At 44.1% G+C, this 16,106-nt stretch overlaps 1 protein-coding gene across 1 annotated transcript in view; it reads left to right on the top strand.

Annotated features, from left to right (window-relative positions):
- Positions 1-15,159, top strand: part of gpr137ba (G protein-coupled receptor 137Ba) — a 32,499-nt gene extending 17,340 nt beyond the window's left edge. The window contains exons 3-7 of the mRNA XM_031799823.1: positions 6,423-6,645; positions 7,510-7,659; positions 9,851-9,979; positions 10,770-10,891; positions 14,443-15,159. Of these exons, the coding sequence (XP_031655683.1) occupies positions 6,423-6,645; positions 7,510-7,659; positions 9,851-9,979; positions 10,770-10,891; positions 14,443-14,512 (694 nt within the window). The 3' untranslated portion in view covers positions 14,513-15,159. The remainder of the gene's footprint in view (positions 1-6,422; positions 6,646-7,509; positions 7,660-9,850; positions 9,980-10,769; positions 10,892-14,442) is intronic.
- The last annotated feature ends 947 nt before the right edge of the window (positions 15,160-16,106 follow it).

Raw genomic sequence — 16,106 nt, 5'->3', positions numbered from 1 at the left:
ACCTTACTGTTCTATACTCTATAGTCCCTCTGTCCTCTGTCTTCTGAACCTTACTGTTCTATACTCTATAGTCCCTCTGTCTTCTGAACCTTACTGTTCAATACTCTATAGTCTCTCTGTCTTCTGAACCTTACTGTTCAATACTCTATAGTCCCTCTGTCCTCTGTCTTCTGAACCTTACTGTTCTATACTCTATAGTCCCTCTGTCTTCTGAACCTTACTGTTCTATACTCTATAGTCCCTCTGTCCTCTGTCTTCTGAACCTTACTGTTCTATACTCTATAGTCCCTCTGTCCTCTGTCTTCTGAACCTTACTGTTCTATACTCTATAGTCCCTCTGTCTTCTGTCTTCTGAACCTTACTGTTCTCTACTCTATAGTCCCTCTGTCTTCTGAACCTTACTGTTCTATACTCTATAGTCCCTCTGTCTTCTGTCCTCTGAACCTTACTGTTCTATACTCTATAGTCCCTCTGTCCTCTGTCTTCTGAACCTTACTGTTCTCTACTCTATAGTCCCTCTGTCTTCTGAACCTTACTGTTCTCTACTCTATAGTCCCTCTGTCTTCTGAACCTTACTGTTCTCTACTCTATAGTCCCTCTGTCTTCTGAACCTTACTGTTCTCTACTCTATAGTCCCTCTGTCCTCTGAACCTTACTGTTCTATACTCTATAGTCCCTCTGTCCTCTGAACCTTACTGTTCTATACTCTATAGTCCCTCTGTCTTCTGTCCTCTGAACCTTACTGTTCTATACTCTATAGTCCCTCTGTCTTCTGAACCTTACTGTTCTATACTCTATAGTCCCTCTGTCTTCTGTCCTCTGAACCTTACTGTTCTATACTCTATAGTCCCTCTGTCCTCTGAACCTTACTGTTCTATACTCTATAGTCCCTCTGTCTTCTGAACCTTACTGTTCTATACTCTATAGTCCCTCTGTCTTCTGAACCTTACTGTTCTATACTCTATAGTCCCTCTGTCTTCTGTCCTCTGAACCTTACTGTTCTATACTCTATAGTCCCTCTGTCCTCTGTCCTCTGTCTTCTGAACCTTACTGTTCTATACTCTATAGTCCCTCTGTCTTCTGAACCTTACTGTTCTATACTCTATAGTCCCTCTGTCTTCTGAACCTTACTGTTCTATACTCTATAGTCCCTCTGTCCTCTGTCTACTGAACCTTACTGTTCTATACTCTATAGTCCCTCTGCCCTCTGTCCTCTGAACCTTACTGTTCAATACTCTATAGTCCCTCTGTCCTCTGTCTTCTGAACCTTACTGTTCAATACTCTATAGTCCCTCTGTCTTCTGAACCTTACTGTTCTATACTCTATAGTCCCTCTGTCCTCTGTCTTCTGAACCTTACTGTTCTCTACTCTATAGTCCCTCTGTCCTCTGTCCTCTGAACCTTACTGTTCTATACTCTATAGTCCCTCTGTCCTCTGTCTTCTGAACCTTACTGTTCTATACTCTATAGTCCCTCTGTCTTCTGAACCTTACTGTTCAATACTCTATAGTCTCTCTGTCTTCTGAACCTTACTGTTCAATACTCTATAGTCCCTCTGTCCTCTGTCTTCTGAACCTTACTGTTCTATACTCTATAGTCCCTCTGTCTTCTGAACCTTACTGTTCTATACTCTATAGTCCCTCTGTCCTCTGTCTTCTGAACCTTACTGTTCTATACTCTATAGTCCCTCTGTCCTCTGTCTTCTGAACCTTACTGTTCTATACTCTATAGTCCCTCTGTCTTCTGTCTTCTGAACCTTACTGTTCTCTACTCTATAGTCCCTCTGTCTTCTGAACCTTACTGTTCTATACTCTATAGTCCCTCTGTCTTCTGTCCTCTGAACCTTACTGTTCTATACTCTATAGTCCCTCTGTCCTCTGTCTTCTGAACCTTACTGTTCTCTACTCTATAGTCCCTCTGTCTTCTGAACCTTACTGTTCTCTACTCTATAGTCCCTCTGTCTTCTGAACCTTACTGTTCTCTACTCTATAGTCCCTCTGTCTTCTGAACCTTACTGTTCTCTACTCTATAGTCCCTCTGTCCTCTGAACCTTACTGTTCTATACTCTATAGTCCCTCTGTCCTCTGAACCTTACTGTTCTATACTCTATAGTCCCTCTGTCTTCTGTCCTCTGAACCTTACTGTTCTATACTCTATAGTCCCTCTGTCTTCTGAACCTTACTGTTCTATACTCTATAGTCCCTCTGTCTTCTGTCCTCTGAACCTTACTGTTCTATACTCTATAGTCCCTCTGTCCTCTGAACCTTACTGTTCTATACTCTATAGTCCCTCTGTCTTCTGAACCTTACTGTTCTATACTCTATAGTCCCTCTGTCTTCTGAACCTTACTGTTCTATACTCTATAGTCCCTCTGTCTTCTGTCCTCTGAACCTTACTGTTCTATACTCTATAGTCCCTCTGTCCTCTGTCCTCTGTCTTCTGAACCTTACTGTTCTATACTCTATAGTCCCTCTGTCTTCTGAACCTTACTGTTCTATACTCTATAGTCCCTCTGTCTTCTGAACCTTACTGTTCTATACTCTATAGTCCCTCTGTCCTCTGTCTTCTGAACCTTACTGTTCTATACTCTATAGTCCCTCTGTCCTCTGTCCTCTGAACCTTACTGTTCTATACTCTATAGTCCCTCTGTCCTCTGTCCTCTGAACCTTACTGTTCTATACTCTATAGTCCCTCTGTCTTCTGAACCTTACTGTTCAATACTCTATAGTCCCTCTGTCTTCTGAACCTTACTGTTCTCTACTCTATAGTCCCTCTGTCCTCTGTCCTCTGAACCTTACTGTTCTATACTCTATAGTCCCTCTGTCCTCTGAACCTTACTGTTATATACTCTATAGTCCCTCTGTCTTCTGAACCTTACTGTTCTATACTCTATAGTCCCTCTGTCCTCTGTCCTCTGAACCTTACTGATCTATACTCTATAGTCCCTCTGTCCTCTGTCCTCTGAACCTTACTGTTCTATACTCTATAGTCTCTGTCTTCTGAACCTTACTGTTCTATACTCTATAGTCCCTCTGTCCTCTGTCCTCTGAACCTTACTGTTCTATACTCTATAGTCTCTGTCTTCTGAACCTTACTGTTCAATACTCTATAGTCCCTCTGTCCTCTGAACCTTACTGTTCAATACTCTATAGTCCCTCTGTCCTCTGAAACTTACTGTTCTCTACTCTATAGTCCCTCTGTCTTCTGAACCTTACTGTTCTCTACTCTATAGTCCCTCTGTCTTCTTAACCTTACTGTTCTATACTCTATAGTCCCTCTGTCCTCTGTCCTCTGAACCTTACTGTTCTATACTCTATAGTCCCTCTGTCCTCTGTCTTCTGAACCTTACTGTTCTATACTCTATAGTCCCTCTGTCCTCTGAACCTTACTGTTCAATACTCTATAGTCCCTCTGTCTTCTGAACCTTACTGTTCTATACTCTATAGTCCCTCTGTCTTCTGAACCTTACTGTTCTCTACTCTATAGTCCCTCTGTCTTCTGAACCTTACTGTTCTATACTCTATAGTCCCTCTGTCCTCTGAACCTTACTGTTCTATACTCTATAGTCCCTCTGTCCTCTGTCTTCTGAACCTTACTGTTCTATACTCTATAGTCCCTCTGTCCTCTGAACCTTACTGTTCAATACTCTATAGTCCCTCTGTCTTCTGAACCTTACTGTTCTATACTCTATAGTCCCTCTGTCCTCTGTCCTCTGAACCTTACTGTTCTATACTCTATAGTCCCTCTGTCCTCTGTCTTCTGAACCGTACTGTTCTATACTCTATAGTCTCTCTGTCTTCTGAACCTTACTGTTCTATACTCTATAGTCCCTCTGTCTTCTGAACCTTACTGTTCTCTACTCTATAGTCCCTCTGTCTTCTGAACCTTACTGTTCAATACTCTATAGTCCCTCTGTCTTCTGAACCTTACTGTTCTATACTCTATAGTCCCTCTGTCTTCTGTCCTCTGAACCTTACTGTTCTATACTCTATAGTCCCTCTGTCCTCTGTCCTCTGTCTTCTGAACCTTACTGTTCTATACTCTATAGTCCCTCTGTCTTCTGAACCTTACTGTTCTATACTCTATAGTCCCTCTGTCTTCTGAACCTTACTGTTCTATACTCTATAGTCCCTCTGTCCTCTGTCTTCTGAACCTTACTGTTCTATACTCTATAGTCCCTCTGTCTTCTGAACCTTACTGTTCTATACTCTATAGTCCCTCTGTCCTCTGTCTTCTGAACCTTACTGTTCTCTACTCTATAGTCCCTCTGTCCTCTGAACCTTACTGTTCTATACTCTATAGTCCCTCTGTCCTCTGTCCTCTGAACCTTACTGTTCTATACTCTATAGTCCCTCTGTCTTCTGAACCTTACTGTTCAATACTCTATAGTCCCTCTGTCTTCTGAACCTTACTGTTCTCTACTCTATAGTCCCTCTGTCCTCTGTCCTCTGAACCTTACTGTTCTATACTCTATAGTCCCTCTGTCCTCTGAACCTTACTGTTATATACTCTATAGTCCCTCTGTCTTCTGAACCTTACTGTTCTATACTCTATAGTCCCTCTGTCCTCTGTCCTCTGAACCTTACTGATCTATACTCTATAGTCCCTCTGTCCTCTGTCCTCTGAACCTTACTGTTCTATACTCTATAGTCTCTCTGTCTTCTGAACCTTACTGTTCTATACTCTATAGTCCCTCTGTCCTCTGTCCTCTGAACCTTACTGTTCTATACTCTATAGTCCCTCTGTCTTCTGAACCTTACTGTTCAATACTCTATAGTCCCTCTGTCTTCTGAACCTTACTGTTCTCTACTCTATAGTCCCTCTGTCCTCTGTCCTCTGAACCTTACTGTTCTATACTCTATAGTCCCTCTGTCCTCTGAAACTTACTGTTCAATACTCTATAGTCCCTCTGTCCTCTGTCCTCTGAACCTTACTGTTCTATACTCTATAGTCCCTCTGTCCTCTGAACCTTACTGTTCTATACTCTATAGTCCCTCTGTCTTCTGAACCTTACTGTTCTATACTCTATAGTCCCTCTGTCCTCTGTCCTCTGAACCTTACTGATCTATACTCTATAGTCCCTCTGTCCTCTGAACCTTACTGTTCTATACTCTATAGTCCCTCTGTCCTCTGAACCTTACTGTTCAATACTCTATAGTCCCTCTGTCTTCTGAACCTTACTGTTCAATACTCTATAGTCCCTCTGTCCTCTGTCCTCTGAACCTTACTGTTCTCTACTCTATAGTCCCTCTGTCCTCTGAACCTTACTGTTCTCTACTCTATAGTCCCTCTGTCCTCTGAACCTTACTGTTCTCTACTCTATAGTCCCTCTGTCTTCTGAACCTTACTGTTCTCTACTCTATAGTCCCTCTGTCCTCTGTCCTCTGAACCTTACTGTTCAATACTCTATAGTCCCTCTGTCCTCTGTCCTCTGAACCTTACTGTTCTATACTCTATAGTCCCTCTGTCCTCTGAACCTTACTGTTCTATACTCTATAGTCCCTCTGTCCTCTGAACCTTACTGTTCAATACTCTATAGTCCCTCTGTCTTCTGAACCTTACTGTTCAATACTCTATAGTCCCTCTGTCCTCTGTCTTCTGAACCTTACTGTTCTATACTCTATAGTCTCTCTGTCTTCTGAACCTTACTGTTCTATACTCTATAGTCCCTCTGTCCTCTGTCCTCTGAACCTTACTGTTCTCTACTCTATAGTCCCTCTGTCCTCTGAACCTTACTGTTCTCTACTCTATAGTCCCTCTGTCTTCTGAACCTTACTGTTCTCTACTCTATAGTCCCTCTGTCTTCTGAACCTTACTGTTCTATACTCTATAGTCCCTCTGTCCTCTGTCCTCTGAACCTTACTGTTCTATACTCTATAGTCCCTCTGTCCTCTGTCTTCTGAACCTTACTGTTCTATACTCTATAGTCCCTCTGTCCTCTGAACCTTACTGTTCAATACTCTATAGTCCCTCTGTCTTCTGAACCTTACTGTTCTATACTCTATAGTCCCTCTGTCCTCTGTCCTCTGAACCTTACTGTTCTATACTCTATAGTCCCTCTGTCCTCTGTCTTCTGAACCGTACTGTTCTATACTCTATAGTCTCTCTGTCTTCTGAACCTTACTGTTCTATACTCTATAGTCCCTCTGTCTTCTGAACCTTACTGTTCTCTACTCTATAGTCCCTCTGTCTTCTGAACCTTACTGTTCAATACTCTATAGTCCCTCTGTCCTCTGAACCTTACTGTTCAATACTCTATAGTCCCTCTGTCTTCTGAACCTCACTGTTCAATACAGTTTAGGCTGGGTTACTGTAAAGCGTTTGGTGACAACATTACCAATCAATTAGATTGATTGATTGATTGTGACCTCTACACCCTTCCTTCACCTTTGACCTCTAACAATGTTTCTTCCTGTCCCCAGGTTACCCCTGTACCTCCTCTTCTTGTCCATCAGTATGGTCTTCCTGGTAGTAAACCTGACCTGTGCCCTGCTAGTGAGGATGAGCACCACCGAGACCCAGACCATTGTACTGATCAGAGTAGCCATCAACGATACACTGTTTGTCCTGTGTGCCATCTCCCTCTCCCTCTGCCTCTACAAGATCGCCAAGATGTCCCTGGCTAATATCTACCTGGAGTCCAAGGTAAGAGATGTACACACACACCAATCCTTGGTTTAAATACATGTGGATTTGAGTATCTGGTAATCATAATACTTGTTTAGTGTGTATTTGAGTATCTTTGTACTTTAAGCATGTGTACATCGTTATGACATTTCTAATGGCTTCATTGTTTTGAAACTTCTGTATGTGTAATGTTTACTGTTAATTTGTATTGTTTATTTAACTTTTGTATATTATCTACCTCACTTGCTTTGGCAATGTTAACGCGTGTTCCCATGCCAATAAAGCCCCTTGAATTGAATTGAGTGAGTGCACTTGCTTACACCTGACGAGTGCCTGCCCTGCGCCCTGCTGAGTGTGCTGCTGTAGACACGGCTGTGTGAGCATCGAGAATCAAATGGCACAGTTGGGTAGTTGACGTGTACCAGCTTCTCTAACCTGGTCCCAGATTCGTTGGTACTGTCTGGCCTACTCGTTGAGGACCATAGGAGATGTCAGGACAAACAGATCTGGGACCAGACGACCTGACATGCTCTATAAAGACATAGGAGATGTCAGGACAAACAGATCTGGGACCAGACGACCTGACATGCTCTATAAAGACATAGGAGATGTCAGGACAAACAGATCTGGGACCAGACGACCTGACATGCTCTATAAAGACATAGGAGATGGCAGGACAAACAGATCTGGGACCAGACGACCTGACATGCTCTATAAAGACATAGGAGATGGCAGGACAAACAGATCTGAGACCAGACGACCTGACATGCTCTATAAAGACATAGGAGATGGCAGGACAGCACAACAGATCTGGGACCAGATTTTATGATTCACACAAAGCTAAAACTATTGCTATCTGAGACAGTGTGTTTTATTTCCCAGGGAACCTCATTGTGCCAGGTGACAGCTATAGGAGCCACAGTCACCCTGCTGTACACATCCAGAGCCTGTTACAACCTGCTGGTTCTGGCCCTCACCAACGTTAAGAGCATCAACTCCTTCGACTACGACTGGTACAATGTATCTGACCAGGTAATACTGTACGACAGTGTCTTTCCTGGTCCTGGGGACCAAAAAGATGCACATTTTTGTCACGACAATGTTCCTCTAATCAAGGTTGAAGGAAGTCTAGTGGTTAATAACTGAAAGGACGTTGGTTTGAATCCGCGAGCAGACTACATGAAAAATCTGTTGATGTGCCCTTGAGCAAGGCACTTAACCCTAGTTGCTCATGTAAGTCGCTCTGGATAAGAGGTGACTAAGTCATTTAAGCGTGCCGGCCCAGTATCGTCCTCAGAACAGGTGCAGAGCAGCTTTACGGACAGATTTACATCTCTCCCTGTCCCAGTCTGCTCTCCCCACATGCTTCAACATCTCTCCCTGTCCCCACATCCTTCAACATCTCTCCCTGTCCCCACATCCTTCAACATCTCTCCCTGTCCCCACATCCTTCAACATCTCTCCCTGTCCCCACATCCTTCAACATCTCTCCCTGTCCCCACATCCTTCAACATCTCTCCCTGTCCCAGTCTGCTGTCCCCACATCCTTCAACATCTCTCCCTGTTCCCTCATCCTTCAACATCTCTCCCTGTTCCCTCATCCTTCAACATCTCACCCTGTCCCCACATCCTTCAACATCTCTCCCTGTTCCCTCATCCTTCAACATCTCTCCCTGTTCCCTCATCCTTCAACATCTCACCCTGTCCCCACATCCTTCAACATCTCTCCCTGTTCCCTCATCCTTCAACATCTCTCCCTGTCCCCACATCCTTCAACATCTCTCCCTGTTCCCTCATCCTTCAACATCTCACCCTGTTCCCTCATCCTTCAACATCTCACCCTGTCCCCTCATCCTTCAACATCTCTCCCTGTCCCCTCATCCTTCAACATCTCTCCCTGTCCACACATCCTTCAACATCTCTCCCTGTCCCAGTCTGCTGTCCCCACATGCTTCAAGATGGCCACCATTATTCTTGTACCCAATAAAGGGAAGGTAACTGAGCTAAATGATTGTCACCTTCAGTCATCATGAAGCTTGAGAGGCTAGTTCAGGACCACATCGCCTTTACCTTACTCAACAACCTAGACCAAACGTCTTAAAGCCTCTTAGAGTAGGAGTGCTGGTCTAGGATCAGGTATTAAAGCCTCTCTAGGTAGGAGTGCTGGTCTGGGATCAGGTCTAAAAGCCTCTCTGAGTAGGAGGGCTGGTCTAGGATCAGGTATTAAAGCCTCTCTAGGTAGGAGTGCTGGTCTGGGATCAGGTCTAAAAGCCTCTCTGAGTAGGAGGGCTGGTCTAGGATCAGGTCTTAAAGCCTCTCAGTGTAGGGGTACTGGTCTAGGATCAGGTCTTAAAGCCTCTCAGTGTAGGGGTACTGGTCTAGGATCAGGTCATCCCTGGCCATAATCCTATTCATTATGATCTAAAAGAGAAAACTGGTCCTAGATCAGCACTCCTATATTCTGAAGCTCAATTCAATCCGTATTTTGGGAATTCAGCATTACAGCCTGATTGAAATGTAAAGGAAGTGTTCCCAGCATCAGCGGTGACTGAATTCATGTTAAACGCAGTTTATACAGGATTCAGACTGAATAGAGGAAGCCCTTAGTTTATACAGGATCCAGACTGAATAGAGGAAGCCCTTAGTTTATACAGGATCCAGACTGAATAGAGGAAGCCCTTAGTTTATACAGGATCCAGACTGAATAGTGGAAGCCCTTAGTTTATATAGGATCCAGACTGAATAGTGGAAGCCCTTAGTTTATACAGGATCCAGACTGAATAGAGGAAGCCCTTAGTTTATACAGGATCCAGACTGAATAGTGGAAGCCCTTAGTTTATACAGGATCCAGACTGAATAGAGGAAGCCCTTAGTTTATACAGGATCCAGACTGAATAGTGGAAGCCCTTAGTTTATACAGGATCCAGACTGAATAGTGGAAGCCCTTAGTTTATACAGGATCCAGACTGAATAGAGGAAGCCCTTAGTTTATACAGGATTCAGACTGAATAGTGGAAGCCCTTAGTTTATACAGGATCCAGACTGAATAGAGGAAGCCCTTAGTTTATACAGGATCCAGACTGAATAGTGGAAGCCCTTAGTTTATATAGGATCCAGACTGACCCTGGGAGACTCTTACTTCAGACTCTAACATTACATCCTGTCTGTGTGGTGTCTCTTACTTCAGACTCTAACATTACATCCTGTCTGTGTGGTGTCTCAGGCAGACCTGCAGTCGACCCTGGGAGACGCGGGGTACATTGTGTTTGGGGTGATTCTGTTTGTCTGGGAGCTGCTGCCAACCTCTCTGGTCGTCTACTTCTTCAGGGTCCGACAGCCTCACCAGGACAAGGTGAGGAGTGTGTGTGTGTGCGCGCGTGTGTGTGTGCGTGCCGATGACAATGACGTTGATTAGGCAGATCCCCGTTGGGTTAAATGTGGAAGACACGTATGGGTTCAACTGAGTAGGTTTCCCCTTTCCCAATACACTTTACTGTTCATTGGTTAAAACGTGTTCTGTCTTTCTCAATACACACACACACACGCACACACACGTACACACACGTACACACACACAGAGAGGACCAGGATAAGCAGCAATGGAAGGCCCCTGGATGGACAGCAATGTTCTTGATCTCCTTGCGACTGCTTTGCTCAAGGGCACGAGGGCAGGAGAGGGTTTACTGTGAACTGTTCTATACAGGGTCAAGTACAGCTGAATGCCAGTCAGGAAGCACACTGAAACTCTCATTCCAATGTTCTTCAATGCTTTTCAATAAGGGAAACGTGGAATTGAAATAGGTTTACTTGACCCCTAACCCTGGTACTATCCACTGACCCTAAAGGCTGGTTTCCTGGACACAGATGAATCCTAGTTAGACTAAAAAGCATGTTCAATGGAAATTCTTCATTTAGTGTGATTTTAGTTTAATACTAGGTGTGATTTGTGTCTGGGACAGAGTGGGTTTAGTATCATAGAAATCTTGAACTAGAACACCCTCTAGCCACACCCTGACCTACGACACCATAGAGAACCAAGGGCTCTCATTGGTCAGGGCGTGACAAGGTGTGATTTGTGTCTGGGACAGAGTGGGTTTAGTATGATAGGAATTTGACAGATATCTGGTTTTGTTGTTCTCCAGAGTGGGACGGGACTCCCAGGACACGTCTTCTCGTCCAGGGCCTATTTCTTTGACAACCCTCGACGTTATGACAGTGATGACGACCTGGTATGGAGCATCATCCCTCAGGACGTACAAGCCAGGTACATGAACAACAGACAATAAAATTGTATTTGTCACATGCGCCGAAATCAACAGGTGTAGTAGACCTTACAGTGAAATGCTGAATACAACAGGTGTAGACCTCACAGTGAAATGCTGAATACAACAGGTGTAGTAGACCTTACAGTGAAATGCTGAATACAACAGGTGTAGTAGACCTTACAGTGAAATGCTGAATACAACAGGTGTAGTAGACCTCACAGTGAAATGCTGAATACAACAGGTGTAGTAGACCTCACAGTGAAACGCTGAATACAACAGGTGTAGTAGACCTCACAGTGAAATGCTGAATACAACAGGTGTAGTAGACCTCACAGTGAAATGCTGAATACAACAGGTGTAGTAGACCTCACAGTGAAATGCTGAATACAACAGGTGTAGTAGACCTCACAGTGAAATGCTGAATACAACAGGTGTAGTAGACCTCACAGTGAAATGCTGAATACAACAGGTGTAGTAGACCTCACAGTGAAATGCTGAATACAACAGGTGTAGTAGACCTCACAGTGAAATGCTGAATACAACAGGTGTAGTAGACCTCACAGTGAAATGCTGAATACAACAGGTGTAGTAGACATTACAGTGAAATGCTGAATACAACAGGTGTAGTAGACCTCACAGTGAAATGCTGAATACAACAGGTGTAGTAGACCTTACAGTGAAATGCTGAATACAACAGGTGTAGTAGACCTTACAGTGAAATGCTGAATACAACAGGTGTAGTAGACCTTACAGTGAAATGCTGAATACAACAGGTGTAGTAGACCTCACAGTGAAATGCTGAATACAACAGGTGTAGTAGACCTCACAGTGAAATGCTGGACATTTTCCCTTAGGTGTGTACTCACTTTTGTTTCCAGCGGTTTAGACATGAATGGTTGTGTGTTGAGTTATTTTGAGGGGACAGCAAATGTACACTGTTATACAAGCTGTACACTCACTACTTTACATTGTAGCAAAGTGTCATTTCTTCAGTGTTGTCACATGAAAAGATACACTCAAATATTTACAAAAATGTGAGGGGTGTTGTGATATACTGTACCGGACGAGACTGCGATGATAAACGCCCAGAGTCTGTGAGGGGTGTCCTCACTTTGTGATATACTGTACCGGACGAGACTGCGATGATAAACGCCCAGAGTCTGTGAGGGGTGTCCTCACTTTGTGATATACTGTACCGGACGAGACTGCGATGATAAACACCCAGAGTCTGTGAGGGGTGTCCTCACTTTGTGATATACTGTACCGGACGAGACTGCGATGATAAACGCCCAGAGTCTGTGAGGGGTGTCCTCACTTTGTGATATACTGTACCGGACGAGACTGCGATGATAAACACCCAGAGTCTGTGAGGGGTGTCCTCACTTTGTGATATACTGTACCGGACGAGACTGCGATGATAAACGCCAGAGTCTGTGAGGGGTGTCCTCACTTTGTGATATACTGTACCGGACGAGACTGCGATGATAAACACCCAGAGTCTGTGAGGGGTGTCCTCACTTTGTGATATACTGTACCGGACGAGACTGCGATGATAAACGCCCAGAGTCTGTGAGGGGTGTCCTCACTTTGTGATATACTGTACCGGACGAGACTGCGATGATAAACACCCAGAGTCTGTGAGGGGTGTCCTCACTTTGTGATATACTGTACCGGACGAGACTGCGATGATAAACGCCCAGAGTCTGTGAGGGGTGTCCTCACTTTGTGATATACTGTATATATAGATAATTTGTTAGTCCAAAAATGGATGCCGACAGCAGTCGCACCATTGGAAGACATAGCTTGGACTGTAGCCTACAGTGGTTAGAGCGGTGGGAGGCAGGTAGCCTAGTGGTTAGAGTGTAGGGGCGGCAGGTAGCCTAGTGGTTAGAGCGGTGGGAGGCAGGTAGCCTAGTGGTTAGAGTGTAGGGGCGGCAGGTAGCCTAGTGGTTAGAGTGTAGGGGCGGCAGGTAGCCTAGTGGTTAGAGTGTAGGGTCAGCAGGTAGCCTAGTGGTTAGAGTGTTGGGCGGCAGGTAGCCTAGTGGTTAGAGTGTAGGGACGGCGGGTAGCCTAGTTTTTAGAGTGTAGGGGCGGCAGGTAGCCTAGTGGTTAGAGTGTAGGGTCGGCAGGGTAGCCTAGTGGTTAGAGTGGAGGGGCGGCAGGTAGCCTAGTGCTTAGAGTGTAGAGGAGGCAGGTAGCCTAGTGGTTAGAGTGTAGGGGCGGCAGGTAGCCTAGTGGTTAGAGTGTTGGGCGGCAGGTAGCCTAGTGGTTAGAGTGTAGGGACGGCAGGTAGCCTAGTTGTTAGAGTGTAGGGGCGGCAGGTAGCCTAGTGGTTAGAGTGTTGGGCGGCAGGTAGCCTAGTGGTTAGAGTGTAGGGTCAGCAGGTAGCCTAGTGGTTAGTGTTGGGCGGCAGGTAGCCTAGTGGTTAGAGTGTAGGGTCAGCAGGTAGCCTAGTGGTTAGAGTGTAGAGGAGGCAGGTAGCCTAGTGGTTAGAGTGTAGAGGAGGCAGGTAGCCTAGTGGTTAGAGTGTAGAGGAGGCAGGTAGCCTAGTGGTTAGAGTGTAGAGGAGGCAGGTAGCCTAGTGGTTAGAGTGTAGGGGCGGCAGGTAGCCTAGTGGTTAGAGTGTAGGGACGGCAGGTAGCCTAGTGGTTAGAGTGTAGGGGCGGCAGGTAGCCTAGTGGTTAGAGTGTTGGGCGGCAGGTAGCCTAGTGGTTAGAGTGTAGGGACGGCAGGTAGCCTAGTGGTTAGAGTGTAGGGGCGGCAGGTAGCCTAGTGGTTAGAGTGTAGCGACGGCAGGTAGCCTAGTGGTTAGAGTGTAGCGACGGCAGGTAGCCTAGTGGTTAGAGTGTAGGGACGGCAGGTAGCCTAGTGGTTAGAGTGTAGGGTCAGCAGGTAGCCTAGTGGTTAGAGTGTAGGGACGGCAGGTAGCCTAGTGGTTAGAGCGTTGGGAGTGAGTCTACGGTTTCTGGGATAATGCCATGAGCCATGACCAGCCTTTCAAAGGACTTCATGACTACAGATGTGAGTGCTACCGGTCGGTATTCATTTAGGCAGGTTACCTTAGTGTTCTTGGGCACAGGGACTATTGTGGTCTACTTGAAACATGTAGGAATTACAGACTCGGTCAGCCAGTTGATCAGCACATGCTCTGAGTACACATCCTGGTAAACTGTCTGTGGCCTAGTGAATGTTTAAAGGTCTTACTCACATTGGCTATGCAGATCACACAGTCACACACCAGGGACATTTAAAAACACAGACAACCTGGTAAACACACATACACACATGCTGCTGTCAGGTATTACACGTTTTAATATCGAAGTGAGGACCGTGACATGCCTGTGGAGAAGCAAGGACCGGGCTTTCCAATAGAGCTTAGATACATACTGACACCGCATTTCAATTAGTAGAAGTTCTGATCTAGGATCAGATCTCCCTGTCCTTCTTTTTCATCTTACAGGGCAAAACTGATCCTAGATCAGAACACCTACCATGAGACTTTGTGAATATGGGCCCAGGAATGTAATGTTTGTTTTGTCTTTGTCCTCAGTTTGACAGCAGACAGCTATGATTGCAGCAGCAGCACAGCCCTGCCCCCAGAGGAGCTCAACCCTTATTGAAGACTTTCTATTGGCCCTGAACCTTATTTAAGAGCTCTGATTGGTCCGGAACTTTTACAAGAGCTCCTATTGGTCTGGAGCTCTTTTTGAAGTCTTCCTGTTGGCCCTGTCTCTTTTTTTGCACACGCCTACACTTATGACCTCACACCCGAGGGCCTCGGATCGAGACACGGGGGTGAATATCATCAAGGACTTTATTCATTCTATTTTCTACTATTTTGATAAATAAAGTCAACATATTTTCTAAAGGGCAGTAAGTATTGAAATGATGGTCTTACATAACTTGCACAAACAAATATGTAAAAAGGTTTATAGTCAAGGTGTACAACATTGGCAGCTAAGAGCTGAATTGCACTGTACAGTCCATCAGAATATGCATTACCTGAATTCACTATTTTAAAAACATGTTTACTGTTTAGAAGCCAATAATTCATTTACAGGTATTTCCTAATCTTGTATGTAAAATGTATCCATTTATATTCCCAATGTCTCATTTTCATGTTTTTAACACAAGCAGCTAAAATGGTTCATAGGCATTAGTTATCTTTGCTGAGGGAGGAGATGTACTGTACATGTGTTCTGGTCTTTACAATCCTCTCTCACATTGGAGTCTCCATAATAAAAAACTATTTTATAAAACACCTTGATTGTGCTTTAGGACAGTGTGGTGGAACATTCTAATTCTATAGGTGGAACACATTCTAATTCTATAGGTGGAACACATTCTAATTCTATAGGTGGAACATTCTAATTCTATAGGTGGAACATTCCAATTCTATAGGTGGAACACATTCTATAGGTGGAACACATTCTAATTCTATAGGTGGAACATTCTAATTCTATAGGTGGAACACATTCTATAGGTGGAACACATTCTAATTCTATAGGTGGAACATTCTAATTCTATAGGTGGAACATTCCAATTCTATAGGTGGAACATTCCAATTCTATAGGTGGAACACATTCTAATTCTATAGGTGGAACACCTTCTAAATCTATAGGTGGAACATTCTAATTCTATAGGTGGAACATTCCAATTCTATAGGTGGAACATTCCAATTCTATAGGTGGAACATTCCAATTCTATAGGTGGAACATTCCAATTCTATAGGTGGAACACATTCTAATTCTATAGGTTGAACACATTCTAATTCTATAGGTGGAACACATTCTAATTCTATAGGTGGAACATTCTAATTCTATAGGTGGAACATTCCAATTCTATAGGTGGAACACATTCTAATTATATAGGTTGAACACATTTTAAATCTATAGGTGGAACACATTCTAAATCTATAGGTGGAACACATTCTAAATCTATAGGTGGAACACATTCTAAATCTATAGGTGGAACACATTCTAATTCTATAGGTTGAACACATTCTAAATCTATAGGTGGAACACATTTTAAATCTATAGGTGGAACACATTCTAAATCTATAGGTGGAACACATTCTAAATCTATAGGTGGAACACATTCTAAATCTATAGGTGGAACACATTCTAAATCTATAGGTGGAACACATTCTAAATCTATAGGTGGGACACATTCTAATTCTATAGGTTGAACACATTCTAAATCTATAGGTGGAAC

This window comes from Oncorhynchus kisutch, linkage group LG20, assembly GCF_002021735.2.
Source record: "Oncorhynchus kisutch isolate 150728-3 linkage group LG20, Okis_V2, whole genome shotgun sequence".
Classification (NCBI taxonomy): domain Eukaryota; kingdom Metazoa; phylum Chordata; class Actinopteri; order Salmoniformes; family Salmonidae; genus Oncorhynchus; species Oncorhynchus kisutch.
This window is presented reverse-complemented; position numbering and strand designations above follow the sequence as displayed.